We start from the raw sequence: 27,737 nt of genomic DNA, 5'->3' as shown, positions 1-27,737 counted from the left end.
AGCCACCAGCATCCACAAAGACTCTTCACACCCCTGCAACAGTCTGTTCGAACTTCTACCATCGGGCAGACGATACAAGGCCTTCTACGCCCGCACCTCCAGACTCAGGAACAGCTTCATCCCCAGGGCCACAGCTGCTATGAACCGGTCCTGCTGAGCCGGATGGTCACAACGCACAGTGAACCGGCACAGATCTACTTGCACTTTATTCTGTTTTAAAACTGTTACAATTTGTTTCATTGGGTTGTTTAAATTAATACTGACTAGCTAATTAATTTATTGCATCGTATGGGAGGCTCATTCCCAATCTCGTTGTACCCCTGTACAATGACAATAAAGATATATTGTATTGTATTGTATTGTGTGAACAATGTGCGGAGAGGAACTGCAGATGCTAGTTTATTCAGAGAGAGGAGGAGAACAGAGTCTGAGGAAACGCCACCCGTCAATAGACAATAGACAATAGGTGCAGGAGGAGGCCATTCAGCCCTTCGAGCCTGTACGCACCGCCATTCAATGCGATCATGGCTGATCACTCTCAATCAGTACCCCGTTCCTGCCTTCTCCCCATACCCCCTCACTCCGCTATCCTTAAGAGCTCTATCCAGCTCTCTCTTGAAAGCATCCAACGAACTGGCCTCCACTGCCTTCTGAGGCAGAGAATTCCACACCTTCACCACCCTCTGACTGAAAAAGTTCTTCCTCACCTCCGTTCTAAATGGCCTACCCCTTATTCTCAAACTGTGGCCCCTTGTTCTGGACTCCCCCAACATTGGGAACATGTTATCTGCCTCTAATGTGTCCAATCCCCTAATTATCTTATATGTTTCAATAAGATCCCCCCTCATCCTTCTAAATTCCAGTGTATACAAGCCCAATCGCTCCAGCCTTTCAACATACGACAGTCCCGCCATTCCGGGAATTAACCTAGTGAACCTACGCTGCACGCCCTCCATAGCAAGAATATCCTTCCTCAAATTTGGAGACCAAAACTGCACACAGTACTCCAGGTGCGGTCCTGCCTGACCTGCTGAATTACTCCAGCACTTTGTGTCTAACACTGATGAATAATTTCTAGTTCGTTACACTCAGATGTGATATTTTGGCATTATTATACTGGCTTGAATTTCCTAAAAATGTAAACCAGGAATGTATCAGAACTACACAGCAGCCATTTAAGTGAATATTGAGCATCAGCCTAATATGAGTGAGAGTTGGTATTCTGTTGCAACTTTACATTTTATCGCAGAATTTTTAATTTACCTAGTGTTTTGGTTATTAATTTATTATATTTTGTTGATTATTATATATTTATGTGTGTTATTGCCTTTAGAGGCTGTGAAGAAATCAGTTCAGCTCCGTTTATTGTCACGTGTACCGAGGTACAGTGAAAGCTTTTTGTTGCGTGCAACCAGTCAGCGGAAAGACAATACATGACTACACTCGAGCCATTTGCAGTGTATAGATACGTGATAGTTTAAGAAGATCATAGTTAAAGTAAAAAATGTTGCAGTAGGAGAAGACATTTAAGAGTGTGGTGCGATTGTAATGTGTGATTGTAGATCTGTTTCTGTGGCTGGCACACAGATAGTCGCCTGGGCTGGGCGCCATCTTGGAAGCAAGAGGCTGCAGTTAGAATTAATCTGTTGTTGGTGCTCTCGGGAAACAAACAAATTGGGCTTTAAGGACCTTGAACGTAGATGTATGGAAGGGAAAAAAACACTACAGATGCTGGAAATCAGCAAATGTTGGAAATACGGGTCAGGCAGCATCTGCAGGAGAGCTCTTCATGAGACCTGATCCCAGTTCTGACAAAGGGCCTTCAAGATGAAACTTTAACTCAATTTATATTTCCACAGCTATCATCTGACCTGCTGGACATTTATAGCATGACCTTTTTTATTGAGGGTGTTTTCTCATTTGCTCAGATTTAAATAAAAGCCTCCTCAGTTGTGTTAATAACATTTTGATTGATTGATTGATTGATTGATTGATTGATTGATTGATTGATTGATTGATTGATTGATTGATTGATTGATTGATTGATTGTTTGATTGATTGATCAATTGATTGACCAATTGATTGACTAATCGATATATATGTATTTGTTTGTTTGTTTGTTTATTTGTTTATTTATTTGAAAGATACAGCATGGAAACAAGCCCTTTGGCCCACTGAGTCCACGCCGACCATCGACCACCCATTTCACACTAGTTCTATGTTATTCCACTTTCTCATCCACTCCCTACACTAGGGGGAATTTTACAGAGGCCAATTAACCTACAAACCCACAGGTCTTTGGGATGTGGGAGGAAACCGGAGCACCCGGAGAGACCTGAGTGGTCACAGGGATAACGTGCAAACACACCAACAAACCACTGGATGGACTCAGTGAGTGGAGGAAAGTGGACAAGTGACATTTTGGGGTCGGGATGCTTCTTCTGACCCTTCATCGAAAGAAAGCTCCCAGCCTCAACTCCACCCATCCATTCCTCTCCACAAATGCTGTCAGACCTGTTGAGTTCCTCCAGTACTTTGTCTATTGCTTAAGATTCCAGCATCTGCAGCCTCTTGGGTCTCTACGGGCTAGGCATGAGTTGTCAAATATCCAGGTGCAATATTACACGTGGCATAACATTTATAACATAACAATGGATCCCATGAAAAATAGATTAACCGTAAAATACATTTTTATTACTCCAATGCAAAACTTCCTTAGGGTGCCATGGTGGTGCAGCGGTAGAGTTGCTGCCTCACAGTGCTGGAGACTCGGGTTTGATCCTGACTACGGATGCTGTCTGTAGGGACTTTGTACGTTTTCCCAGTGACTACGTGGGTTTTCTCCAGGTGCTCCGGTTTTCTCTCATGCTCCAAAGATGTACAGGTTTGTAGGTTAATTGGCTTTGATAAAATCGTAAATTGTCCCTAGTGTGTGTACGTACGATAGTGTTAGTGTACGGGGATCGCTGGTCGGCATGGACTCAGTGGGCCGAAGGGCCTGTTTCCGCACTGTATCTCTAACCTAAAGCTAAACCAGGCTAAATTAAATGTTGTGGCGCGTCGAAAAGGCCCGAAATAAAGGCGAGGAGCCGGGTATATCGGGAGGGTTGATTTTATTACTGTTGTTAGACCGGTCAAGTCTGCTGGAATAACTTTGCGCCCAAAACCTCGTCCTTTATATCCGTAGCAAAAGGTCGCCTCCCTGGACCGGTCCATTCCTGTGCCGAGGGGTCGGTAGTGGTATTGCACAGTCCGGATGCCTAGCAAGACCCATGGTAGCTCGTCCATCCGGGCGACGACCGCACTGGTACCAGCACGGTTCATGTGGCACAGTCTGCGCAAGCAGGTTGGCCACTGGGCCCGCACCTGCATTCCGTGCCAGACGGCGAAGATCCAACGCCACATCCGGGCACCACTCCAGGAGATCGCTCTACCCCGCCGGCGTTTCGAACACCTGCACGTGGACATTGTGGGCCCTCTCCTGCCGCCCCGGCGCATCACCCACGGTGGTGGACCGCTTCATACGGTGGCCGGAGGCCATACCACTGGCCGACACAGCCACAGCTACATGCGCTCGTGCGTTGGCCGCGCACTGGATTGCTCGCTTTGCGGTGCCGGTGGTCATCTCGTCGGACCGGGGGCCACAGTTCACCTCTGAGCTGTGGTCGGCCATGGCCCACCTGTTGGGCGTGCGGCTGAACCACAGCACGGCCTATCACCCGCAGGCAACCGGCCTGGTGGAGAGGTTCCACCGGCAGCCGAAGACAGCGCTGAAGGCGCGACTCTCCGGCCCAGACTGGATGGATGCACTACCGTGGGTCATGCTGGGCATCAGGACTGCGCCTAAGGAGGACCTGGCTTCATCTTCAGCGGAGCTCGTGTACGGGTTGCCGCTCACGGTGCCCGGGGAGTTTGTGCCCTCGTTGCCGGGGCGAGAGGAACCGCCCTCATCCACCCTACAACGCCTTCGAGAGCGAGTTGGCAAGCTCGCGCCCGTGACGACGTCCCGCCATGGGACATTCCGCCGTATGTGCCATCGGCCCTCCGGGACTGCGCCTTTGTGTTCCTGCGCCGTGACGCCTACCGGACGCCACTCCAGAGGGCCCGTACCGGGTGCTGGAGCATGGACAGACAACCTTTGTCTTGGACATGGGGGGCCGGCCGGAGGCCGTGTCAATTGACCGCATGAAGCCGGCTCACTTGGACATCGACCAACCGGTGCGGGTTGCCCAGCCTCGGCCACGAGGTCGCCCCTCTGTGCGGGTCCCACCACCTGTCCCACCACCTGTCTCACCACCTGTCCCTCCAACTGTGCCTCCGCCGGCTCCCAAGGGTCGGGCCATACCACTACCGACCCCTCGGCACGGGAATGGACCGGTCCAGGGGGGCGGCCCTTTGCTACGGATATAAAGGACGAGGATTTGGGCGCGAAGTTATTCCAGCAGACTTGACCGGTCTGACAACAGTAATAAAATCAAACCTCCCGAAATACCCGGCTCCTCGCCTTTATTTTGGGCCTTTTCGACGCGCCACAATGTCACAAGTTGCCTAGGTTCAGGGTGAGAGTCTAATCAGATGGAATGATCCTCTCTGTCGGTGGTCTTGTTCTGCTATGCATTTGCTCACAACGTGCCACAGTAACTTGGTTCTCCAGAGATGTTGCCCGATCCACTGAGTTACCTCAGCACTATGTGGCTTTTCTCGTAAGCCAGCACCTGAAGTTCCTCGTGTAGGCATTTGCTCATATTTGATCACAGGTTCAATCAAGTTCACCAACAAGGTAGAACTTCTAACTTCTGTACGTAGATTTAACCAGAACACAGCACGGAAACAGGCCCTTTGGCCCACTATATGTAGGAAGGAACTGCAGATGCTGGTTTAAACCGAAGATAGACACAAAAAGCTAGTGTTACTCAGCAGGTCAAGGCAGCATCTCTGGAGAAAAGTAATAGGCGTTTTGGGTCGAGACCCTTTTTCAGACTTCAGGATTGAACCCTGGTTTCTAGCACTGTGAGGCAGCAGGTTTAGTTTAGACATACAGCGCGGAAACAGGCCCTTTCGGCCCACCGGGTCCGCGCCGACCAGCGATCCCCACACACTAACACTTTCCTACACCCACGAGGGACAATTTTTACATTTACCAAGCCAATTAACTTACAAAGCTGTACGTCTTTGGAGTGTGGGAGGAAACCGAAGATCACGGAGAAAACCCACGGGGAGAACGTACAAACTCCGTACAGACAGCACCCGTAGTCAGGATCGAACCCGGGTCTCTGGCGCTGCATTCGCCGTAAGGCAGCAACTCTACCGCTGCGCCACTGTGACCGCCCTACCAGGGCCGTTTTTACAGATTTATGGGCCCCCGGGCAAAGCAGTGTACTGGGGCCCCTACCGTTACTCTCCCCCACCCCCCTTTCCCTACCAGCCCCCCCCTGTCGTGCTGGCGAAAAGCACTTACCGAAAAGCGATGGACTTAGGGTGCTACATTGTTGCAAAAAGCACTTACAGATCGCTGTGAGAAGCACTTAGGGATGGAAAAGCAAAGCACTTAGGGAGCTAATTGTTGCGAAACAGATCGCTGTGAGAAGCACTTAGGGACCGAAAATGTTGCGAAAAAAGCACTTATTGAACCTACATTTTTAAAGTAGTATTTATTTATTGCAAGTCACTTAACATACACAGATCAGCATGGGGCCCCTATGCTCGTGGGGCCCCATGCAAGTGCCCATCAGGCCCATGCGTTAAGACGTCCCTGCGCCCTACCAGTTGTACCACTGTGTCGCCCATGTTTGCTTCAGCGAGGACTTCCCGCAGTTAGAGCAATGATTGATCAGCATTGTAAACCCGTCTCCTCTGAGCCCTTCATCTCATCGTGATCATGGCATTCACCCCACATCTACCTCTGCCTCAAATTTCTTGCCAGGCACTTGGCTGCATTGCAGAGACAAGCTGATTTGAGAATTAGAGTTAACCTCGTGATTTTCTTCGCAGGAGTAGAGTGGAGGACAGATGGCATTCACCATATCATGTTCGATGCAGAGACGGAACAATTATCCTTTAAGATGGACACCTTCAGCATTTTCACCCTGATTCAGAGAAACTATGTCAACATGCCTTTCCAGTCCTGGTATATCAAACCCGTGGCAGAAAATGAGGCTCTTTTAACCGTCTATTCTGCCTTGGTTATCGTGGAAATTCGAATCAAGGTACACGTTTACTGATTACGCTGTTAGTTTAACATGAGAACAAGGCAGTAATGACCAGCAACCTCACATTCCAGAGGCCCCAGGAAATGCTTTGTGATTGTTTTGCCACACAAGGGGCTGTTAGTTTAGTTTAGAGGTGCAGTGCGGAAACACGACCAGCGATCCCCGTGCATGAGCGCTATCTTACACACACTCAGGACAATTTAGAATTTTTACCAAAGTCAATTAACCAACAAACCTGTACGTCTGTTGAGTGTGGGAGGAAACCGGAGCACCCGGACAAAACCAACGCAGGTCACGGGGAGAACGTGCAAACTCCGTACTGTCAGCACCCGTAGTCGGGGTCGAACCCGGGTCTCTGGCGTTGTAAGGCAGCAAATTGTACCGCTGCGCCACTCTGTTGCTGGGTACTGGATGGTACGAGCCTGTCGGTGTTTCCATTTGGTTTTCTTCGGGTGCTACGGATTCCTCCCACCCTCCAAAGACGTGTAGGTTTCTAGGTTAATTGGCTAGTAAAATTGTCACAAGCGGGCAGCTTGTACAGGTGACCGATGGTCGGCGTGGACTCGATGGGCTGAAGGGCCACTTTCCATGCTGTATCTCTCAACTAAACAGTTCAGGTAGTGGCTCCCTTTAATCCCATCATTTTTAGTTTTTCTAATTTCCTCAACATTGCGCGGATTTACGTAGAGCAGTGCAGCCCAGGAACATCACCTTTGGCTCACAATGTCTGTGCCAAGCCTGTTGCCAAGCGAAGCTAGTCTCATCCAGCTGCTCATTGTCTATTTCTCTCCATCCCCAGCATATCCATGTGCCTCTCCAAAAGCATCATAAACACCAACATCATATCTCCTTTGTAATATAATTGTATAATAGTCTCAATTGGTATATTTGTTTGTATAGTATTCTGGTGGTGGGTTCTGTTTTGGTTTTATTGTATTGTATATATTATTTTAATATTTGAATAAATATTTTTGATTTAAAAAAAACAAAAAACAACCCCATCATATCTCCTTGCTCCACCATTCCTGGCAGCGTGTCCCACACACCCACTGCTCTCTGCCGAAATTCTTGTCACACGCATCTCCTTTGAACTTTTTCCCTCTCATCTTTCAGCTATGACCTTCAGCGTTTGTCATTTCTACTCTGGGGGGGGAAAGATTTTGACTGTCTCTACCCTATCTATGACTCATAATATTATAAACTTTTATTATGTCTTCACTCAGCCTCCAACGCCCCAGAGAAAACAATTCAAATGTGTCCAGCCTCTCCCGAACAGGCAGAAGGATCCCACCCTGAAAGGTCACCTATCCATGTTATCTGGGGAGGCTGCCTGCCTCGCTGAGTTACTGCAGCACTTTGTGTCCTCCAGCATCCTGGTGAACTACTCGTACACCCTCTCCCATGCCAACACCAACTTCATCCCAGAATATAATAACATTAGGCCTTAACATTGTCTTAAAAGCTGGTGGCCCGGTGGTGCATCGGTAGAGTTGCTGTCTTACAGTGCCAGAGATCCAGGTTCAATCCTGTCTTCGGGTGCTGTCTGTACGCAGTTTGTACATTCTCCCTTATCCCTGGTGTTTAGGATTGTGCTAGTGTATCGTTGGTCGGCATGGGCCGATGGGCCTGTTGCCAGTGCCGGAGACCCAGCTTCGACCCTGACCTCAGGTGCTGTCTGCACGGAGTTTGTACGTTCTCTCCGTGTGCTCCGGTTGCCTCCCGCATTCCAAATAGATGCAAGTTTGTAGGCTAATTGGCTTCTGTAAATTGCCCCTGGTGGGTAGGATAGAACTAGTGTACGTGGTGATTGCTGCTCGGCATGGACTCGGTGGGCTGAAGGGCCTGTTTCCACACTTTATTACAAAACTAAACTAAACTAGTCACCTCACAACCTCATCATCAGTAAAGCATAGAATGGCCCAATCTATTCATTATCTCCCTGTGACATTCTCAGTTCTGATTTCAACTGCTCTCTGTGTAATTATTTATATACCCTCCATGTGGTTCAAAATGTTTCTACATAATATGGTGATCAATGCTAAGAAATTCAGTCTCGCAATGCTCTGCTATTGACGGTAGCTTTAACTTCGACAAAATAGTGGCTGTTTCAAGATGTCCATGCCGACCAGCGATCCCCGCACACTAACACTATCCTACACACACTACGGACAATTTACAATTTTGCCGAAGTCAATTAACCTACAAACCTGCACGTCTTTAGACAATAGGTGCAGGAGGAGGCCATTCGGCCCTCCGAGCCAGCACCGCCATTCAATGTGGTCATGGCTGATCATTCTCAATCAGTACCCCGTTCCTGCCTTCTCCCCATACCCCCTGACTCCGCTATCCTTAGAGCTCTATCTAGCTCTCTCTGGAGTGTGGGGAAAAATCAGAGCCCAGTGGAAAACCACGCAGGTCACGAAGGGAATGTACAAACTCTGTACAGACAGCACCAATAGTCACGATGGAACCTGGGTCTCTAGCGCTGTAAGGCAGCAACTCTACCGCTGCGCCACCGTGCTACCCTGAAGGTGATCAGTCCGAAACTTTTAGATGTGTTTTTCCTTCCACAGGTTCTGCTGCATTTACTGTGTTGGCAATTTTTAATCCAATAGAAATATTCCCTGGTCATTTGCCCAACACCTTGTAGAAAAACTCAACCACTGCTGTACTCACACAAAGCGCATGTACTGCCTCAATCTGGTCATTTTGTTTTAATACCGCAGGAACTGTGCCAATTGTGTCCCATTTCCATCGAAGATAATCTCTCACACATACGGGGAAAATGGATGGCAGCTTCCAGTCTAATCATTTGCATGATAAACGCAGGGCTGAACATTTTCCCAGGAAGTGAATCGGAGAAATATATTACAAAAACTGTAAAGGTAAGCAGCTTTTACTTTACACTTCTTAGCAGTTGTGGAGATGATGGACTCTCACCGACTTGTTTGGGGGCCAGGAAACTCTGACCTCCCCAAAGTACGTGCACCCAGAAATGGTGTGGTGTGGTTCTTCCTCCTGTAGAAACATGCTCAATTTGCAATCCTCTTGCCTGTTTGTGAATCCTGAAAACAGTGACCACCGGCTTCAAGAAGAGAGCCAAATGCAGGCAAGTGGGACTTATGGGCCAAATGCAGGCAAGTGGGACTTATGGGCTAAACGCAGGTAAGTGGGACTTATGGGCCAAACGCAGGCAGGTGGGACTTATGAGCCAAACGCAGGCAAGTGGGACTTATGGGCCAAACGCAGGCAAGTGGGATCAGTGGAGATGGGGCATGTTGGATGGTGTGGGCAAGATGGGCCGAAGGGCCTGTTTCCAAGCTGTATGATCCTAATATGTTCTTCCCAACAACCATCAGGCTCTTGCAAGCTGCACAATGCTAATCTCAACAATGGTCTGTCTTGGTCTGTCTTTGATTACACTAATGACTTCAGTTTTTTTTTTGCATTAGTATTGGGGTTATTAATTTTATATATTTTTATTTGTAGTAATGGTAAACTCGCTATAACAGACCATATAGTGTGGGGAATGGTGTCCGTTATTGCCGATTGTGTGCTATAACTGAGTAAGGGATTATCATTGTATGTAGTTTAAATAAAGAACTGCACACCATACACAAAGTGCCGGAGTAATGGGGTGATGTGGGAACCCTTCCTCAGAATGATTCAGCCTGCCGAGTTAATCCAATACTGTGTGTCATTCCGCCTTAAAACTAGGCGTGTGTGCCGCTGGTCTGCGCTAACGAGCTCTTCTCCACCTGCTGCCGCATGGTCCAGTTGACAGAAATGGGAAAAACATTTGTAAAATTGCAAAGAAATCTGTAAAACATTGGTGAATGCTCAGCTGGATTACTGGGTGCACTTCTGGTCACCACACGGCAGAAAAGATGAGAGAGTGCGGTTAAGATGCACCAGGATGTTGCCTGGGATGGAGCATTGCAGTCATAGAGGGATACAGTGCAGAAACTGGCCCTTCGGCCCGACTTGCCCACACCGGGCAACATGCCCCAGCTATGCTAGTCCCACATGGGGAGGAACTGGAGAGGCTGGGTTTGTTTTCTGTGAAGCAGAATAGGTAAGACGGGACCGTGTTGAGGTGTTTATAATTATAAGAAGTTTCCAGCTTTCAGTGCTATCAAGGGGTAGACAATAGACAATAGACAATAGGTGCAGGAGGAGGCCATTTGGCCCTTCGAGCCAGCACCACCATTCAATGTGATCATGCTCAATCAGTACCCCGTTCCTGCCTTCTCCCCATACCCCCTGACTCCGCTATCCTTAAGAGCTCTATCAAGCTCTCTCTTGAATGCATTCAGAGAATTGGCTTCCACTGCCTTCTGAGGCAGAGAATTCCACAGATTCACAACTCTCTGACTGAAAAGGTTTTTCTCATCTCAGTTCTAAATGGCCTACCCCTTATTCTTAAACTGTGGCCCATGGTTCTGGACTCCCCCAACATTGGGAACATGTTTCCTGCCTCTAACGTGTCCAACCCCTTAATAATCTTATACGTTTCGATAAGATCTCCTCTCATCCTTCTAAATTCCAGTGTATACAAGCCTAGTCACTCCAGTCTTTCAACATATGATAGTCCCGGGATAATTCCGGGAATTAACCTAGTAAACCTACGCTGCACGTAGAGGACAAAGAGGGTCGAGGTCGGCGGTTGCTGATGTTGCCGGCGGTCCAGGGTGGTCCACGTGAGAGTAGGAGGACCTGCCGCTGGGAACAGAGGAGGACCCGATGTGGAGGGACCATCGTGAGCGAGGGGGATGGGGAAGAGCAAAGGAGGACACAGCCTGTGGGGGACCGTCGTGAGGGAGTGGGGAAGAGCAAAGGAGGACATGACCTGGGGGGGATCACCGTGAGTGAGGGAGGGGGAAGAGCAAAGGAGGACACGACCTGGGGGGACCACCGTGAGGAAGGGGGAGGGGGAAGAGCAAAGGAGGACACGGCCTGGGGGGACCATCGTGAGGAAGGGGGACGGGGAAGAGCAAAGGAGGACACGGCCTGGGGGGGACCATCGTGAGGGAGGGGGAGGGGGAAGAGCAAAGGAGGACACGGTGTGGGGGGGACCATCGTGAGGGAGGGAGACGGGGAAGAGCAAAGGAGGACACGACCTTGAGGGGACCATCGTGAGGGAGGGGGAGGGGGAAGAGCAAAGGAGGACACGGTGTGGGGGGGTCGCCGTGAGGGAGGGGGAGGGGGGAAGAGCAAAGAAGGACATGGCGTGGGGGGGACCGCCGTGAGGGAGGGGGAGGGGGGAAGAGCAAAGGAGGACACGGCCTGGGGGGGGACCATCGTGAGGGAGGGGGAAAGAGCAAAGGGGGACACGGCCTGGGGGGACTGTGAGGGAGGGGGAGGGGGGGAAGAGCAAAGGAGGACATGGCGTGGGGGGACCGCCGTGAGGGAGGCGGAGGGGGAGGGGGGGGGAAGAAAGAACAAGAGTGGACCTGGTGCAGGATAGTTTGTAACTTTGTCGGTGCCCTTTATGTGGTGACTATTTGCATACCTAGAGTATGTAAGCAAAGAATTTCACTGTGACTTGTGACAGTAAAACATTCATTCACGTAGATTTAGGGTAAAATTTAAGAGAGCTGGCGGGGATTATCACCCAGAGAGTATTTGGAATACACCGCCATCATTGAATGGTAGAAGCAATTTCACTGACAGTATTTTAATAACTCAATGGGTATGTAAGTACATTGCGTAGGCAAAAAAGAATGGAAACGCTGGAAAATGGGATTAATAAGATTACCAGAATGCAAGGGTTTCAGCTACAAGGAGAGGTTGGGTAAACCTGGACTGTTTTCTCTGGAACGTCAGAGGTTGAGGGGTGAAGATAGAGAAGTGTGTGTGTGAAATTATGAAAGGCACAGACAGGGCAGACAGTCAGAGCCTTTCTTTTCCCCAGGGTTGAAATGCCCAACACTAGAGGGCGCAGTGTTAAGGCAGGAGGGGATAAGTTTCATGGAGATGTGCTGGACAAGTTTTGTTTACGCAGAGTGGTGGGGGTCTGGAATGCATTGCCAGGGGGGTGGTGGTGGAGTTTAGAGATTTTTAGACAGGCACATGGATGTGCAGGGAACAGAGGGATATGGATCAGGCGGTTTGGTTTAGTTTAGTTTAGAGATACTGCGAGGAAACAGGCCCTTCAGACAACGGAATCCACGCCGACCAGCGATCCCCGCACGCCAACACACAAGGGACAATTTACAATTTTACCGAAGCCATTTAACTTACAAACCTTCACGTCTTTGGAGCGTGTGAGGGAACTGGAGCACCCAGAGAAAACCCACGCAGGTCACGGGGAGAACGTACAAACTCCTGTACAGCCAGCACCCGTGGTCAGGATTGAACCCGGGCCTCTGGCGCTGTGAGGCAGCAACTCTACCGTCGTGCCACCGTGCCACGTTTAACTTGGCATCATGTTAAGTACAGACATTGTCTGGCGGTGGGATCTGTTGGGGCCCAAACCTCTCCTGCATTGGTGCAGCACCCCCTCCCCTCCCCTCCCCTCCCCTCCCCTCCCCTCCCCTCCCCTCCCCTCCCCTCCCCTCCACTCCATCCCCCTCCCCTCCCCTCCCCTTCCCCTCACTCCATCCCCCTCAATCCCCCTTATCCTCCCTCCCTAAGAGATAGATTTAAACATTAAAATGTGAATATCTTTAAAAATATAACACCGATTTCCATTAAACTTCTTCCAATAGCACCAAAGGGACGACGGTGAGTAAGGTGGGCCTAAAATTGTTGCGCTACTGTGTCCCGCTTTGGCTGTAGTTCAGGAACAAACAATCAAACAAACGAGAGTTTTAATACATAGGTGGAGCCCTTTGGCCAGTGTGGATATGGCGGATAAAATGGTCTGTTCCAATGCTGTATTAACTCTGTGAACACTGCTCCCTATATTGCATTAAAGGTGATAACATGGATGGTTGTAAAATCACATTTTAAATATTTCCACCACAGATTCAACAACTGGAGCAGGCCACATACACACAGATGGCTCTTGTGGCATCTGCCTTTGCTTTCAAATCGAGTAAATGGAACTTGAACTGTGAGCAAGAAGAAATTGTTCTTCAGGTAAATAGAGCAAATAAGTTGCATTGTGCAGGAAAGAACTGCAGATGCTGGTTTAAATCGAAGATAGACACAAAATGCTGGAGTAACTCAGCGGGACAGGCAGCATCTCGGGAGAGAAGGAATGGGTGATGTTTTGGGTCGAGACCCTTCTTCAGACTGATGTCAGGGGAGTGAGCGGGACAGAGATAGGATGTAGTCGGAGACTGTTAGACTAGTGGGAGAATTGGGAAGGGGAGGGGATGGAGAGGGAGGGAAAGCAAGGGCTATTTGAAGTGGGAGGTCAATGTTCATACCGCTGGGGTGTAAGCTACCCAAGCGAAATATGACATGCTGTTCCTCCAATTTGCGCTGGGCCTCACTCTGACAATGGAGGCCCAGGAGAGAAAGGTCAGACTGGGAATGGGAGGGGGAGTTAAAGTGCTGAGCCACCGGGAGATCAGGTAGGTTCAGGCGGACTGAGCGGAGGTGTTCAGCGAAATGATCGCCGAGCCTGCTCTTGGTCTCGCCGATGTAGAGAAGTTGACACCTGGAACAGTGGATACAGTAGATGAAGTTGGAGGAGGTGCAGGTGAACCTCTGCCTCACCTGGAAAGACTGTCAGGGTAAGGAGGTAAAGGTACAGGTGTTGCATTTCCTGCGGTTGCAGGGGAAAGTACCTGGGGAGGGGGTGCTTTGGGTGGGAAGGGTCGAGTTGACCAGGGAGTTAGGGAGGGAACAGTCTCTGTGGAAAGCAGAAAGGGGTGGAGATGGGAAGATGTGGCCAGTAGTGGGATCCCGTTGGAGGTGACGAAAATGTTGGAGAATTATATGCTGCATGTGATGGCTGATGGGGTGGAAGGTGAGGACAAGGGGGACTCTGTCCTTGTTACAAATGGGGGGGGGGGGGGAGAGGGAGCAAGAGCGGAGCTGCGGGATATCGAGGAGACCCTGGTGAGAGCCTCATCTATAATGGAAGAGGGGAAGCCCTGTTTCTTAAAGAATGAGGACATCTCCGATGCCCTGGTATGGAAAGCCTCATCCTGGGCGCAGATGCGGCGTAGACGGAGGAAATGGGAGTAGGGGATAGTCTTTACAGGAAGCGGGGTGGGAAGAAGTGTAGTCTAGATAGCTGTGGGAGTCAGTAGGTTTGTAGTAGATGTCGGTCACTAGTCAGTCTCCTGTGATGGATACAGTGAGATCCAGAAACGGTAGGGAGATGTCGGAGATGGTCCAAGTGAATTTGAGTGCAGGCTGGAAATTAGTGGTGAAGTTGAAGTCAGTGAGTTCTGCACGGGTGCAGGAGGCAGCACCGATGCAGTTGTCAATGTAGCAGAGGTAGAATTTGGGGACAGCACCTGAGGCCAGGATGGAACCTCTGCTGGCATTCCGAACCCACACTGGAATAAACCCATACTGTGATCATAGTGCTACAGCCTAGAAACAGGCCCTTCGGCCCAACAGGCCTATGCTGACCAAGATGCTCCATCGACACCAGTTCCACCTGCCCTCGTTTGGTCCATATCCTTTTCTGATCCATGAACCTGCCCAAATATCTTTTAAATGTTGGTATAACGCCTGTCTCACCTACCCCCTCTGGCAGCTCGTTCCATATACCCACCCCCCTCTTTAGTTTAGAGACACAGGTCCTTCAACCAACCACTGACCCATGCACTAGTTCCATGTCCTACATACGAGGGACAATTAACTTCAGTAAACCTGTACGTCTTTGGAATATGGGAGGAAACCGGATCACCCGGAGAAAACCCACGTGATAACGGGGAGAACATTCAAACTCCATGCGGAAAGCTCCGGTAGTCGGGATCAAACTTGGGTCTCTGGGTCGGAGAGGCAGCAGCTCTACTGATACGCCACTGTGCATTTCTCCTAAATGTGCGGTGAATGAAAAATGGGATCAAGGTAGGATTAAGGTAAATGGGTGCAAACGTTGTTTGTGTGTGAAAAAATTGCCCCTCAGGTTGCCATTAAATCTTTCCCCTTCCACCTTAAACCGAAGTCCTGATCCTGATTCCTCAACTTTAGGTAAAAGACACGCCATTCACTATTCCCCTCATGATCTTATATAAATTACTGTTAAAGCACAAACTACATGCTATGTGGGATAAGAGCTCAACCCAGAGAACCAAGCCCAATGCCGAAGTAGTATCTGAACTGCCTGTACACACTTGTGCTACTGGACAATAAGTAGAGCCATATTCAGTAGAGTCATAGAGCATGGAAACAGGTCTGTCAGCCCAACTTGCCCACACGACCAACATGTCCAATCTACACTAGTCCCACCTGCCTGCGTTTGGCCCATATCCCTCTAAACCTGTCCTATCAATGTACCTGTCCAAATGTTTCTTAAACTTTGCGATAGTCCCCGCCTCAACTACCTCCCATGGCAGCTCGTTCCATACGTCCACCACCCTTTGTGTGAAAAAGTTACCCCTCAGATTCCTATAAAATCTTTCCCCCTTCACCTTAAGCCTATGCCCCCTGGTTCTCAATTCCTCTACTCTGGGCAAGAGTATTGAGCTATCTACAAGTACACAAGTATAAAGGAGGACCTTGCAGGGGATACTCTAATTTTGTCACCGCCCTTTATGTGGCCACTCTTTGCACACCTTGGGTATGCAAAACAAAGAATTTCACTGCGACTTGTCACATATGACAATAAAGTATTCGCTCACTCACCCCCTCACTCACTCACTCACCCCCTCACTCACTCACTCACCCCCTCACTCACTCACTCACCCCCTCACTCACTCACTCACCCCCTCACTCACTCACTCACCCCCTCACTCACTCACTCACTCACCCCCTCACTCACTCACTCACCCCCTCACTCACTCACTCACCCCCTCACTCACTCACTCACCCCCTCACTCACTCACTCACCCCCTCACTCACTCACTCACCCCCTCACTCACTCACTCACCCCCTCACTCACTCACTCACCCCCTCACTCACTCACTCACCCCCTCACTCACTCACTCACCCCCTCACTCACTCACTCACCCCCTCACTCACTCACTCACCCCCTCACTCACTCACTCACCCCCTCACTCACTCACTCACCCCCTCACTCACTCACTCACCCCCTCACTCACTCACCCACTCACTCACTCACTCACTCACTCACTCACTCACTCACCCCCTCACTCACTCACTCACTCACCCCCTCACTCACTCACTCACTCACTCACTCACTCACCCCCTCACTCACTCACTCACCCCCTCACTCACTCACCCACTCACTCACTCACTCACTCACTCACTCACTCACTCACTCACTCACTCACTCACTCACTCACTCACTCACCCCCTCACTCACTCACCCCCTCACTCACTCACTCACCCCCCACTCACTCACCCCCTCACTTCACCCCCTCACTCACCCCCTCACTCACACTCACTCACCCCCTCACTCACACTCACTCACTCACACTCACTCACTCCCTCACTCACTCACTCACCCCCTCACTTCACCCCCTCACTCCACCCCCTCACTCACACTCACTCACCCCCTCACTCACACTCACTCACTCACACTCACTCACTCCCTCACTCACTCACCCCCTCACTCACTCACTCACCCCCTCACTCACTCACTCACCCCCTCACTCACTCACTCACTCACTCACTCACCCCCTCACTCACTCTCACTCCCTCACTCACTCACTCACCCCCTCACTCACTCACTCACCCCCTCACTCACTCACTCACCCCCTCACCCCCTCACTCACTCACTCACTCACTCACCCCCTCACTCACTCACTCACCCCCTCACTCACACTCACTCACCCCCTCACTCACTCACCCCCTCACTCACTCACCCCCTCACTCACTCACCCCCTCACTCACTCACCCCCTCACTCACTCACCCCCTCACTCACTCACCCCCTCACTCACTCACTCACCCCCTCACTCACCCCCTCACTCACTCACTCACCCCCTCACTCACTCACCCCCTCACTCACTCACTCACTCACCCCCTCACTCACTCACCCCCTCACTCACTCACTCACTCACCCCCTCACTCACTCACCCCCTCACTCACTCACTCACCCCCTCACTCACTCACTCACCCCCTCACTCACTCACTCACCCCCTCACTCACTCACACACCCCCTCACTCACTCACTCACCCCCTCACTCACCCCCTCACTCACACTCACTCACCCCCTCACTCACCCCCTCACTCACCCCCTCACTCACACTCACTCACTCCCTCACTCACTCACCCCCTCACTCACTCACTCCCTCATTCACCCCCTCACTCACTCACTCACCCCCTCACTCTCACTCACCCCTCACTCTCTCACCCCCTCACTCACCCACTCAATCACTCACCCACTCACTCACTCACTCACCCACCCTCACTCACTCACCCCCTCACCCCTTCTCAATCACTCACCCACTCAATCACTCACCCACCCTCCCCCCCTCACTCACCCCCTCACTCACTCCCCCCCTCACTCACTCACTCACCCCCTCACTCACTCACTCACCCCCTCACTCACACTCATTCACCCCCTCACTCACTCACACACCCCCTCACTCACTCACTCACTCACTTTCATTCACGTTAAATGTTTAACCCAATCCCAATTCCACACGAGAATCTAAAGTGCCTTTGTAAGATCTCTGAAAGGCCCCCCCCCCTCTTCCTCCTGCGCTCCCAGTTTAGAGCACTCTGCAGCCTGGGACCATGCATGTTCTCCTTGTGACCCACAGGCCCACGAGAATCTGGCTGGGGAGATGGTGGGCGAGGATAGCTGGTCTCTTTACCTGTTGCGATCAGAGAGGTCTCAGGATCTGAGCCTGAAGGAGTCTGACGAAGAGTGGACGAAGGAACCCAACGAGGGCTCAGAGATGTACTCCAACCTGTACCACATGATGAGGGGCCGAGCAAGTGACGCGGCTCTGGAGCGGATCCTAAACGCCGACCACCTCTTCTTCACCAGCGTCAATGAAATTCTGCAAGCCACAAAGGTGCTGTCACACACAGTGTAAGGTCAACTGCAGACTTTATTGAGCACAGTTTCCAAAAGTGCTTTTAAAAAGATAATCGGGTTTGCAGACAAATCTTTACATTGTTGCTTTTTCACATTCAGCTTTGCGTGGTATTAAAAAAAATATTACAGCAATTGGGAACTGCGCCCCAAAATATTGTCCCTGTTTCATTGACTGATTTTGCCCGAGGCAAAAATTGAGTTGGATTGCAGGCGTTAATAAAAATATATCAAACATCTACGAGATTATGACCAATTCAGCCGCCCCATTAAAAGAAAATGAGTGTTGTCCAATGCTTAATGCTTGGTTTGACATGATATGTCAAGATTAAAATTGAAAGAGTTTGTTTTAATTTAAATTAAAACAAGCAACCGGTCGTCTGAGCCATTCATTCCCAGTGAAGGGCGAGTAGATGTCCGTGTGCGTTGCTGGTCACACTGGTCACACTGGAGGCTGTCCATTGTGCTGAAGTCCTGTGTAAGGCCAGAGGAATTGTTGAATAGCTTTCCAGCTGCCTCCAGGTCCCACGGCAGCAGCATCGACAGATATGTGCAAAGACCAGCCGATGAGGAAACTGCCCAAAACGCTGAGTGAGAAGAATAGGATCATCGGCAGCCACAGGCCCTTGTTGCTTTTGGAAAAGGAGTCCCACAATTCGGCTGGCTGGGGCCAGAGCCCTTTGTTTCTGGGGAGGGGGGAGAGATTTTAAAGAGCATCAAGGGTTGAGCCATTTCCACACAAACACACCTTTCTGCTTTACTCAAAAACGTGCTCAAAAAAGGTTAAAATTAAAATCCGCTCAAAAGGTTAGGATTAAAAAAGTTTTAGAATGCGAAATGAATTGGGTTAGGGCTTATCATTGTGATGTGTACCGAGCTTCAGTGAAATAGTGCAGGAAAATAACTGCAGATGCTGGTGCAAATCGAAGGTATCACAAAAAGCTGGAGTAACTCAGCGGGTCGGGCAGCATCTCAGGAGAGAAGGAATGGAAGACGTTTCGGGTCCGAGACCCTTCTTCAGTCTGAAGATACGTCACCCATTCCTTCTCTCCTGAGATGCTGCCTGACCCGCTGAGTTACTCCAGCATTTTGTGGGAGCTTCAGTGAAAATTTGTTTGGCTTGCTATCCAAATAGACAAAGGGCGACACAGTGGCGCAGCAGTAGAGTTGCTGCCTCACAGCGCTAGAGACCTGGGTTCAATCCTGACCTCGGGTGCTGTTTGTACGGATGGAGTTTGCACCTTCTGCTTGTGACTGCATGGGTTTTCTCCGGGTGCTCTGGAGGATATTGGCAGGAGTCAAGGGCCTGAGCTACTGGGAAAGGGTGGGCAGGCTGGGACTTTATTCCTTGGAGCCCAGGAGACTGAGGGGTGTCTTATGGAGGTGTGTAAAATCCACAGAGTCTTTTACACAGATTAGGGAAATCAAGAACCAGGGCACATAGGTTTAAGGTGGGAAGGGAAATCTCCCCGAGGGGCAACCTTTTTGATACAGAGCATGGTGGCTATACGGAACGAGCTGTCAGAGGAAGTAATTGAGGCAGGTAAACAGCGTTTAAAAGACATTTGGACTGGTGCACAGCTGGAAAGGTTTAAAGGGTTTTAGTTTTTTAGTTTTAGAGATACAGCGAGGAAACAGGCCATTCGGCCCATCGAGTCTGCGCCAACCAGAGATCACAGTACACTAGCACTATTCCACACACTAGGGACAGTTTGCAGAAGCCAATTAACCTACAAACCCGCACGTCTTTGGAGCGTGGGAGGAAACCGGGGAACCCCAGGAAAAACCATGCAGGTCACGGGGAGAACGTACAAACTCCGTACAGACGGCGCCCGTAGTCGGGATCGAACCCGAGTCTCCGGCGCTGCATTTGCTGTAAGGCAGCAACTCTGCCGCTGCGCCACCGTGCCGCTATGATCCTGCACCATCCAGCGTCTCAAGAGGGTTTGCAGGAACGTGATCAGATGGAATTTCACATTTTACCGTCGAGATATGATGACCAAAGCTCCTGGACGGAGGCCGTGGGGTAGCCGGTGGGGGTGGGGGGTTGGGGAAGCTACTGGACAGAGACCAGCTACTGGTGGGGGGGGGGGGAGCTACTGGTGGGGGGGGGGGGAGCTACTGGTGGGGGGGGGGGGAGCTACTGGTGTGGGGGGAGCTACTGGTGGGGGGGGGGAAGCTACTGGTGGGGGGGGGGAAGCTACTGGTGGGGGGGGGAGCTACTGGTGGGTGGGGGGGAGCTACTGGTGGGGGGGGGGAGCTACTGGTGGGGGGGGAGCTACTGGTGGGGGGGGAGCTACTGGTGGGGGGGGGGGGGGAAGCTACTGGTGGGGGGGGCTACTGGTGGGAGGGGGGGGCTACGAGAGGGAGACCTAGACTACTTAAAGAATAGCTTTCGTGAGTGCTAGTCTGTGCAGGTCACCTGTTACACAAGACGGAGACCGGCTATACTATATCAGAACCCACCTTGCATTGGAACAAACGCAAGCAATGCCTTTCAATTTTCTTTGCCCCACTGAGATGTAATGGAGCCGCCAGCATTTCTTGCTCTTGTCGGACATTGTTAGCTGCACCATAGCTGGTCACGTTTCAGCACTTCCCGATATACTTACACTGTACACGATGGAGCGATCAGATCATCTCTCCCTGGCTCTGTCAAGGTGGGTTCTTCTGCTGCCTCTTTCTTCTCCTCATCCTCCCGAACATCCTGCTCTGAGGTGGGCCTGCGGGATGGTAACAAGGTGCACAGTATTAACGCAGAACGTTTCACATCGCTTGCCAGGTGAGACCTGAATCTTGGCTTCATCAACGTGTGCAAATGTAATGCAAATCCAGATTTAATTGAATAGGCATCCTCGCTCTGTTTCGTTTAGAGATACATCGTGGAGACAGGCCCTTCGGCCCACCCAGTCCACGCTGACCAGCGATCCCCGCACATTAACATTCCCTCATGCACACTAAGGACAATTTACATTGACACCAAGCCAATTAACCTACAAACCAGTACGTCTTTGGAGTGTGGGAGGAAACCGAAGATCTCGGAGAAAACCCACGCGGTCACGGGGAGAACGTACAAACTCCGTACAGACAGCACCCGCAGTCAGGATCGAACCCGAGTCTCTGGCACAGCAACTCTACCGTGCCACCTATTGGTTTAGTACATGACTTGCATTCATAAAAAAACATGTTTAGCAGCCAAAAACATAATTCAAAGCAGTTCAGCAGTTCATGTTCATAAATTATAGGAGTAGAATTAGGCCATTTGGCCCATCACGTCCACTCCACCATTCACTCATGGCTGATCCATCATTCCCTCTCAACCACATTCTCCTGCCTTCTCTCCATAACCCCTTGCACCCGTACTAATTAAGAATCTATCAATCTCCGTCTTAAAAAGACCCATTGACTTGGCCTTCACAGCCTTCTGCAGATTCCACAGATTCACCACCAAGGAACGTTAAAGGCTAGGAGAGGTTGGGTAAAAGGACGGCTATTCGGCCAGCCATTTGTAGAAGGACGTAGGAAGAAGGATGAAGGGAGTTCGGGACGTGCCAAGGATACCCCGCCGAGAGGCATAGATACATAGACAATAGGTGCAGGAGTAGGCCATTCGGCCCTTCGAGCCAGCTCCGTCGTTCAAGGTGATCATGGCTGATCACCCACAATCAGTACCCCGTTCCTGCCTTCTCTCCATACCCTGAGATTCCGCTAGCCCCTAGAGCTGTATCTAACTAGGCATCACGGTAAGTTGTGGAAATGGGAGGGTGGGCTGGTGGGGTCCTGTCACAAAGATGGCCGTGAAGGGTTTAGAAGCATAGATAATAGAGAAACATAGAAAATAGGTGCAGGAGGAGGCCTTTCGGCCCTTCGAGCCAGCATTGTGATCATGGCTGAACACAATCAGTAACCCTTCTCCCCATATCCCTTGATTCATCCAGTGAATTGGCCTCCACTGCCTTCTGTGGCAGAGAATTCCACAAATTCACAACTCTGGGTGAAAAAGTTCCTTCTCACCTCAGTTTTAAATGGCCTCACAATAGACAATAGACAATAGGTGCAGAAGGGGGCCATTCGGCCCTTCGAGCCAGCACCGCCATTCAATGTGATCATGGCTGATCATTCTCAATCAGTACCCTGTTCCTGCCTTCTCCCCATACCCCCTGACTCCACTATCCTTAAGAGCTCTATCTAGCTCTCTCTTGAATGCATCCAGAGAATTGGCCTCCACTGCCTTCTGAGGCAGGGAATTCCACAGATTCACAACTCTCTGACTGAAAATGTTTTTCCTGATCTCAGTTCTGAATGGCCTACCCCTTATTCTTAAACTGTGGCCCCTTGTTCTGGACTCCCCCAACATTGGGAACATGTTTCCTGCCTCTAACGTGTCCAACCCCTTAATAATCTTATACCTTTCGATAAGATCTCCTCTCATCCTTCTAAATTCGTGTATACAAGGCTAGTCGCTGCAGTCTTTCAACATATGACAGTCCCCCCATTCCGGGAATTAACCTAGTTAACCTCCCCTTTATTCTTAGACTGTGGCCCTGGTTCTGGACTCTCCCGTCACTGGGAACATTTGTCCTGCATCTAGTGGGCAAGTGTTTTTTCATTGATGTAATAGGGCGTGTGGAGGAGGTAAACATCCAATGCAGAACCCCAAGGATGGGAGAGAATATTGTACAGTACTCAGCGGGATGGGGAGCAGCACCTTTGGGCAGTGGTGATTCTAGAAGTGAATGTGTTGGGAATTAGCAGATGCTTGGGTGAAGTAGAACAATGTTGAGGCTTACTAATGGAGGTGAAGCTCAGGTTTGGGGGAACCACATGCCAAGGCAGATAGCTCAATAGAGGTAGAGATAAGGAAAGGAAGGGCATGGGATAGTCCATGTCACCGTCCAAAGATTGCTAAGCCACTACAACAAACTGAACAGAGACACAAAAGGCTTGAGCAACTCAGCAGGTCAGACAGCATCTATGGAAAAAAGGAACACGTGACGTTTCGGGCCGAGACTCTTCTTCAGACTGAAAGTCAGGGAAGAGGCAAATGAGAGATGTGAAAAGGTACATAGAACAAATTGAATGTAGGCAAAAAGACAGCAACAATGATGGAGGAATTGAGCCCACAATGCTTCATTGTTGGCTGTGGGGAAGGTGATAACGAGTGGATACAAACAGTGAAACTCAACAGGACGACAGTGAAACTAGTGCGAGGACTAGGGTGGGGGAGGGACGGAGGGAGAGGGGATGCAAGGGCTACTTGGTTGGAGAGATCAACGTTCATACCGCTGGGGTGTAACTGAACCCTTTTGCAGAGACGTCACTAATGCAGCTTTGGAAAAGCTGAAGTTAACCTGTGTTGCTTGTTGGCTGCCTCTCTTAAGAAGAAGAAAATGTTGCTTCAAAGCCTCAAGGAGTACTTTTCCTCCCCTTCTCTTCCTCAAAATGGTGACTGGGGCCCCAAAGACGTACAAGTTTTTAGGTCAATTGGCTTGGCAAAATTGTAAATTGTCCCTAGTGTGTGTAGGATAGTGTTAGTGTGCGGGGATCGCTGGTCGGCGCGGACCCGGTGGGCCGAAGGGCCTGTTTCTGCAATGTATCTCTAAACTAAACTAGGAGCATACAGTGCCTCGAATCATTGCAAAAAAGACACAAAGGGCTGGAGTAACTCAAAGGGACAGGCAGCATCTCTGGAGAATGTGGACGGGACATTTTGGGCCGGGAACCTTCGTCAGACTGGGGGGGGGGCTGGAGTAGAAATCTGGAAGAGAGGAGGGGCAGGGTAAAGCCTGGCAAGTAGTAGGCAGATACAGGTGAAGGGGTTTCGGATAGGCAGTTGGTTGTACGTGGGTCAGAGATGGTCTCATCAAGAGAGAGAGAGAGAGAGAGAGTGCCTGCCACAGTATCATGATCGAGAGGCTCCCGTGGCTGGAGTGTGATGTGAAGTAACGACCTTCTGACTCGGAGGAGAAGGCCTTCAACCACTGGTGGTACCCGAGAAGGAAGAGCAACTTCTATCTCCCCAACGGCCATCTGGTGGGAAGGGCAAACTCAACCACGACCCAGACAGGATGTCTCCTACCTTCGAGGTGAAGGTGATCATCTGAATTGATCAAGGGGGCCTCACCCTTTATTGAGCAGCTGACTGCCCTTTTCTCCCCAGGTACAGGTGCTGATAAACTTGTGAAGTGAAGGCCGGGACCTGGAGGCTTCATTTGGCTTTGGCCCTAAAAATGTCCTGGAGCAGGAAAAGTGCAGAGATTACTGGAGTATCGTCAGACGTTCAATGCCCATTTCATTTTGCCTTGAACGTTGCAGTCGGGGGTAGATAATTGAACAAGGTGCGTGGCAAGCGCACAATCTGCCACGTTGTGGCTAGAAAAGGAGAACATAGGAATGGTGGCTCGGCTGGTCGAGCCACTGCCTCACAGCGCCAGAGAGGTGTGTGTGTGTGTGTGTCTCTCCTCTCTGTCTCTCACTCTCTCTGTCTGTCTCTCACTCTCGCTCTGTCTCTCTGTCTGTCTGCGTCTGTCTCTCTGTCTGTCTGTCTGTCTCTCTCTGTCTGTCTCTCTGTCTGTCTCTGTCTGTCTCTCTCTGTGTGTCTCTCTGTGTGTGTCTCCCTGTGTGTCTCTCTGCGTGCGTGTCTGGTTTTGCAGGTTCTCCTGTGCCCGCGTGGGTTTACTCTCCAGGTGCCCTGGTTTCCCCCTCACATCCCAAAGACGTGCGGGTTTGTAGGTTGATCGGCCCTAGTGTGTCGGGAGTGGATGAGAAAGTGGGATAAGAACCAGTGTGATTGGGAATCGATGGGCGGTGTGGACCCGGTGGGCTGAAGGGCCTGTTTACCATGCTGTAAACCTGCACTACACAGGCCGTTCAGCCCACAATGTCCTTGCCGAACATGATGCTCAGTAAACCGATGACAAGAATTGTGAAGGGCAAGATTAAGAAAGAAAGCAAATGTTAATACTGAGAAGCACCTCTGCAGAAACAAAGTGTGGTGATGATAGTTTCCTATTAGATCTTTATTTAAGCTACTCCCTCTTAGAGCCGGCACTACAGTCTGAGACACTTCCATCATCATTTTATCATGGAGCATGTACACATAGTCACTTCAAACAAAATCTTCAATTTTATTAAACTGTTTATAAGAAAGTGGTCAGCATCACGGTGGTGCAGCGGTAGAGTTGCTGCCTTACAGCACCAGACACCCGGGTTCCATCCTGACTACGGTTGCTGTTTATACGGAGGTTGTACGTTCTCCCTGTGACCGCGTGGGTTCTCTCCGGGTGCTCTGGTTACCTCCCACTCTCCAAAGACGTGTAGGTTTGCAGATTATAATTGGCTTCTGTAAATAGTCCCTAGTGTGTAGGATAGGTTGGCTCGGACTCTGTGGGCCGAAGGGCCAGGGTTCCATGCTGTATCTCTAAACTAAACGATCAGAAAGATTCCCTTCTCACTTTCACTACAACTTAGCACTCCTCTGTTCTCGAACCACTTCTCCATCGTGATGAGAAATCTCAGCCTAAAATATTCGTTTCTCCCTTGACAGATGCTGACTGACCCACACCTTCCGTTTCAGATATTATTGCTAAAGTCCAAATGCCCTTGAGGCGATCAACTAGGAAATCATTTATGAAATAAGACAATAGACAATAGGTGCAGGAGTATAAGAAAATAACTGCAGATGCTGGTACAAATCGAAGGTATTTATTCACAAAATGCTGGAGTAACTCAGCAGGTCAGGCAGCATCTCGGGAGAGAAGGAATGGGTGACGTTTCGGGTCGAGACCCTTCTTCAGTCTGAGACACTGCCTGACCTGCTGAGTTACTCCAGCATTTTGTTAATAAATACCTTCGATAGGTGCAGGAGTAGGCCATTCGGCCCTTCGAGCCAGCACCAGCATTCAATGTGATCATGGCTGATCATTCTCAATCAGTACCCCGTTCCTGCCTTCTCCCCATACCCGCTGACTCCGCTATCCTTAAGAGCTCTATCTAGCAAATTGTAGCTTCCTGGGAAAGGATGGAGGAGGTGGTTGAAGTGATAGGTTTCCAGTCGGGCGAATGCCCTTACGTGTAGTGGGATTCTGTGAAGCGGTCGTGACTAGAACCTCACCTACAGAGCCCACCCAAGACGAGATTACTTGCAATCTCCAGGTGGACCTACCAATTGCTTATCCTCCTCGTGAACCTGTTCCGTAATTTGTCCTGGTCTCCTTCAGACTTTCTTCTGCCGTCTTCAATGTCCCGCAACTAAAACACAAGTAAAGAGAGAAATAAAGCGTTGACAGCTCCATGGCCGCCAGGGTGGCGCAGCGGTAAGTGTTGCTGCCTCACAGAGCTCGCCGCGCCAGGGACCCGGGTTCCATCCCGACTGTCGCTGCTGTCCGTACCGAGTTTGTACGTTCTCCCCGTACATCTCCAACTTCCTCCCCGCAACCGTTCCAACCTCCCATTCCTACTTCAACCCAAACAGCCCACCATGGACGCAGTCTTCAGTCTGGGCTGATGCGGGCAATGCGAGGCTGGTGGGCACAGACCAGGGATTTCTCCAGTCGGATGCCCTCTTCCATTTTCTACCCATTTTTTCAATTACAAGTCAGCAAATCTAAAGAGTGAGCAAAAGACAGAGTGCTGGAGGAACTCAGTGGGTCAGACAGCACCTGTGGAGCAAATGGACAGACAACGTGTTGGGTCCGGACCCATGTCTCAGACTCTGAGGAGTTGCTGAGTTCCTCCGGCACTTTGCGTTTTGCTCAAGATTCCAGCCTCTGCAGTTCTTTGTGTCTCCAAACTTAAAGTTAGTTAATGCTCTTATCCCCAAGCCATCATTAACATCGTACTGTGCAGTCTAGAACGCAGAACGGTACAAGGAAGGAACAGGCCTTTCGGCCCGCAATATCCGTGCCGACCATGATACGTGGTAAAAACAAATGTTGTCTGCCTGCACGTAATCCTGCCTGGAGGAGACTCAGGAGGCCCAGATAAGCTAGACAGTCGGGAAATCCAAGTGCTGCAGTTTTGAGGCTGGTCTCTAATGGATGGCATCTTCGTTAGGTTTATTATCATCACCTGTTCTGCATGCTATCCAATCAAATCAGATCATACTAGATAATGAATGCGATCATTCGAAACTCATACACCATCAATAAATGCAATGGTACTTGAGACTATACTAGACCAAGTGGACCGTTGGGCCCAAACCTCCTGCATTGATGCAGCACCCTCTCCTTCCCTCCTCCCCCCTCGTCCCGTTCCCCTCCACCCCCCTCCCCTTCCTTGCCCCCTCCCCTCCTCACCCTCCCTCTCCTCACCCTCCCTCTCCTCCCCCTCCCCCCTCCCTCCTCCCCCTCTCCCCTCCCCTCCATCCCTCCCCCCTTCGTCTCTCGGAGATAGATTTAAACTTTAAAATGTGAATAACTTTCAAAATATAACACCGATTTCAATGAAACTT

General features: G+C 50.3%; 2 protein-coding genes across 6 annotated transcripts in view; one reads left to right on the top strand and one right to left on the bottom strand.

The window, feature by feature from the left end:
- dnai7 (dynein axonemal intermediate chain 7) overlaps positions 1 to 18,495 on the top strand; it is a 66,910-nt gene extending 48,415 nt beyond the window's left edge. For 2 of the 4 annotated variants that reach the window (XM_078420009.1, XM_078420006.1), the window contains 4 exons: positions 5,992 to 6,206; positions 8,936 to 9,094; positions 13,179 to 13,292; positions 18,009 to 18,495. In XM_078420009.1, the coding sequence (XP_078276135.1) occupies positions 5,992 to 6,206; positions 8,936 to 9,094; positions 13,179 to 13,292; positions 18,009 to 18,287 (767 nt within the window). In that variant the 3' untranslated portion in view covers positions 18,288 to 18,495. The remainder of the gene's footprint in view (positions 1 to 5,991; positions 6,207 to 8,935; positions 9,095 to 13,178; positions 13,293 to 18,008) is intronic. The other 2 variants (XM_078420007.1, XM_078420008.1) reach the window with 1 other exon arrangement.
- Positions 18,300 to 27,737, bottom strand: part of LOC144604999 (inositol 1,4,5-triphosphate receptor associated 2-like) — a 104,019-nt gene continuing 94,581 nt past the window's right edge. Inside the window, exons 19-22 of one of the 2 annotated variants that reach the window (XM_078420010.1) lie at positions 26,451 to 26,536; positions 24,411 to 24,521; positions 20,899 to 21,009; positions 18,300 to 18,972 (exon numbers count right to left, since the gene is read on the bottom strand). In XM_078420010.1, coding sequence (XP_078276136.1) covers positions 18,729 to 18,972; positions 20,899 to 21,009; positions 24,411 to 24,521; positions 26,451 to 26,536 — 552 coding nt within the window. In that variant the 3' untranslated portion in view covers positions 18,300 to 18,728. The remainder of the gene's footprint in view (positions 18,973 to 20,898; positions 21,010 to 24,410; positions 24,522 to 26,450; positions 26,537 to 27,737) is intronic. The other variant, XM_078420011.1, reaches the window with a different exon arrangement.

This window comes from Rhinoraja longicauda, chromosome 23 (genome assembly GCF_053455715.1).
Source record: "Rhinoraja longicauda isolate Sanriku21f chromosome 23, sRhiLon1.1, whole genome shotgun sequence".
Classification (NCBI taxonomy): Eukaryota; Metazoa; Chordata; class Chondrichthyes; order Rajiformes; family Arhynchobatidae; genus Rhinoraja; species Rhinoraja longicauda.
The sequence above is the reverse complement of the archived record's forward strand: the minus strand, read 5'-3'. Positions and strand labels throughout refer to the sequence as shown.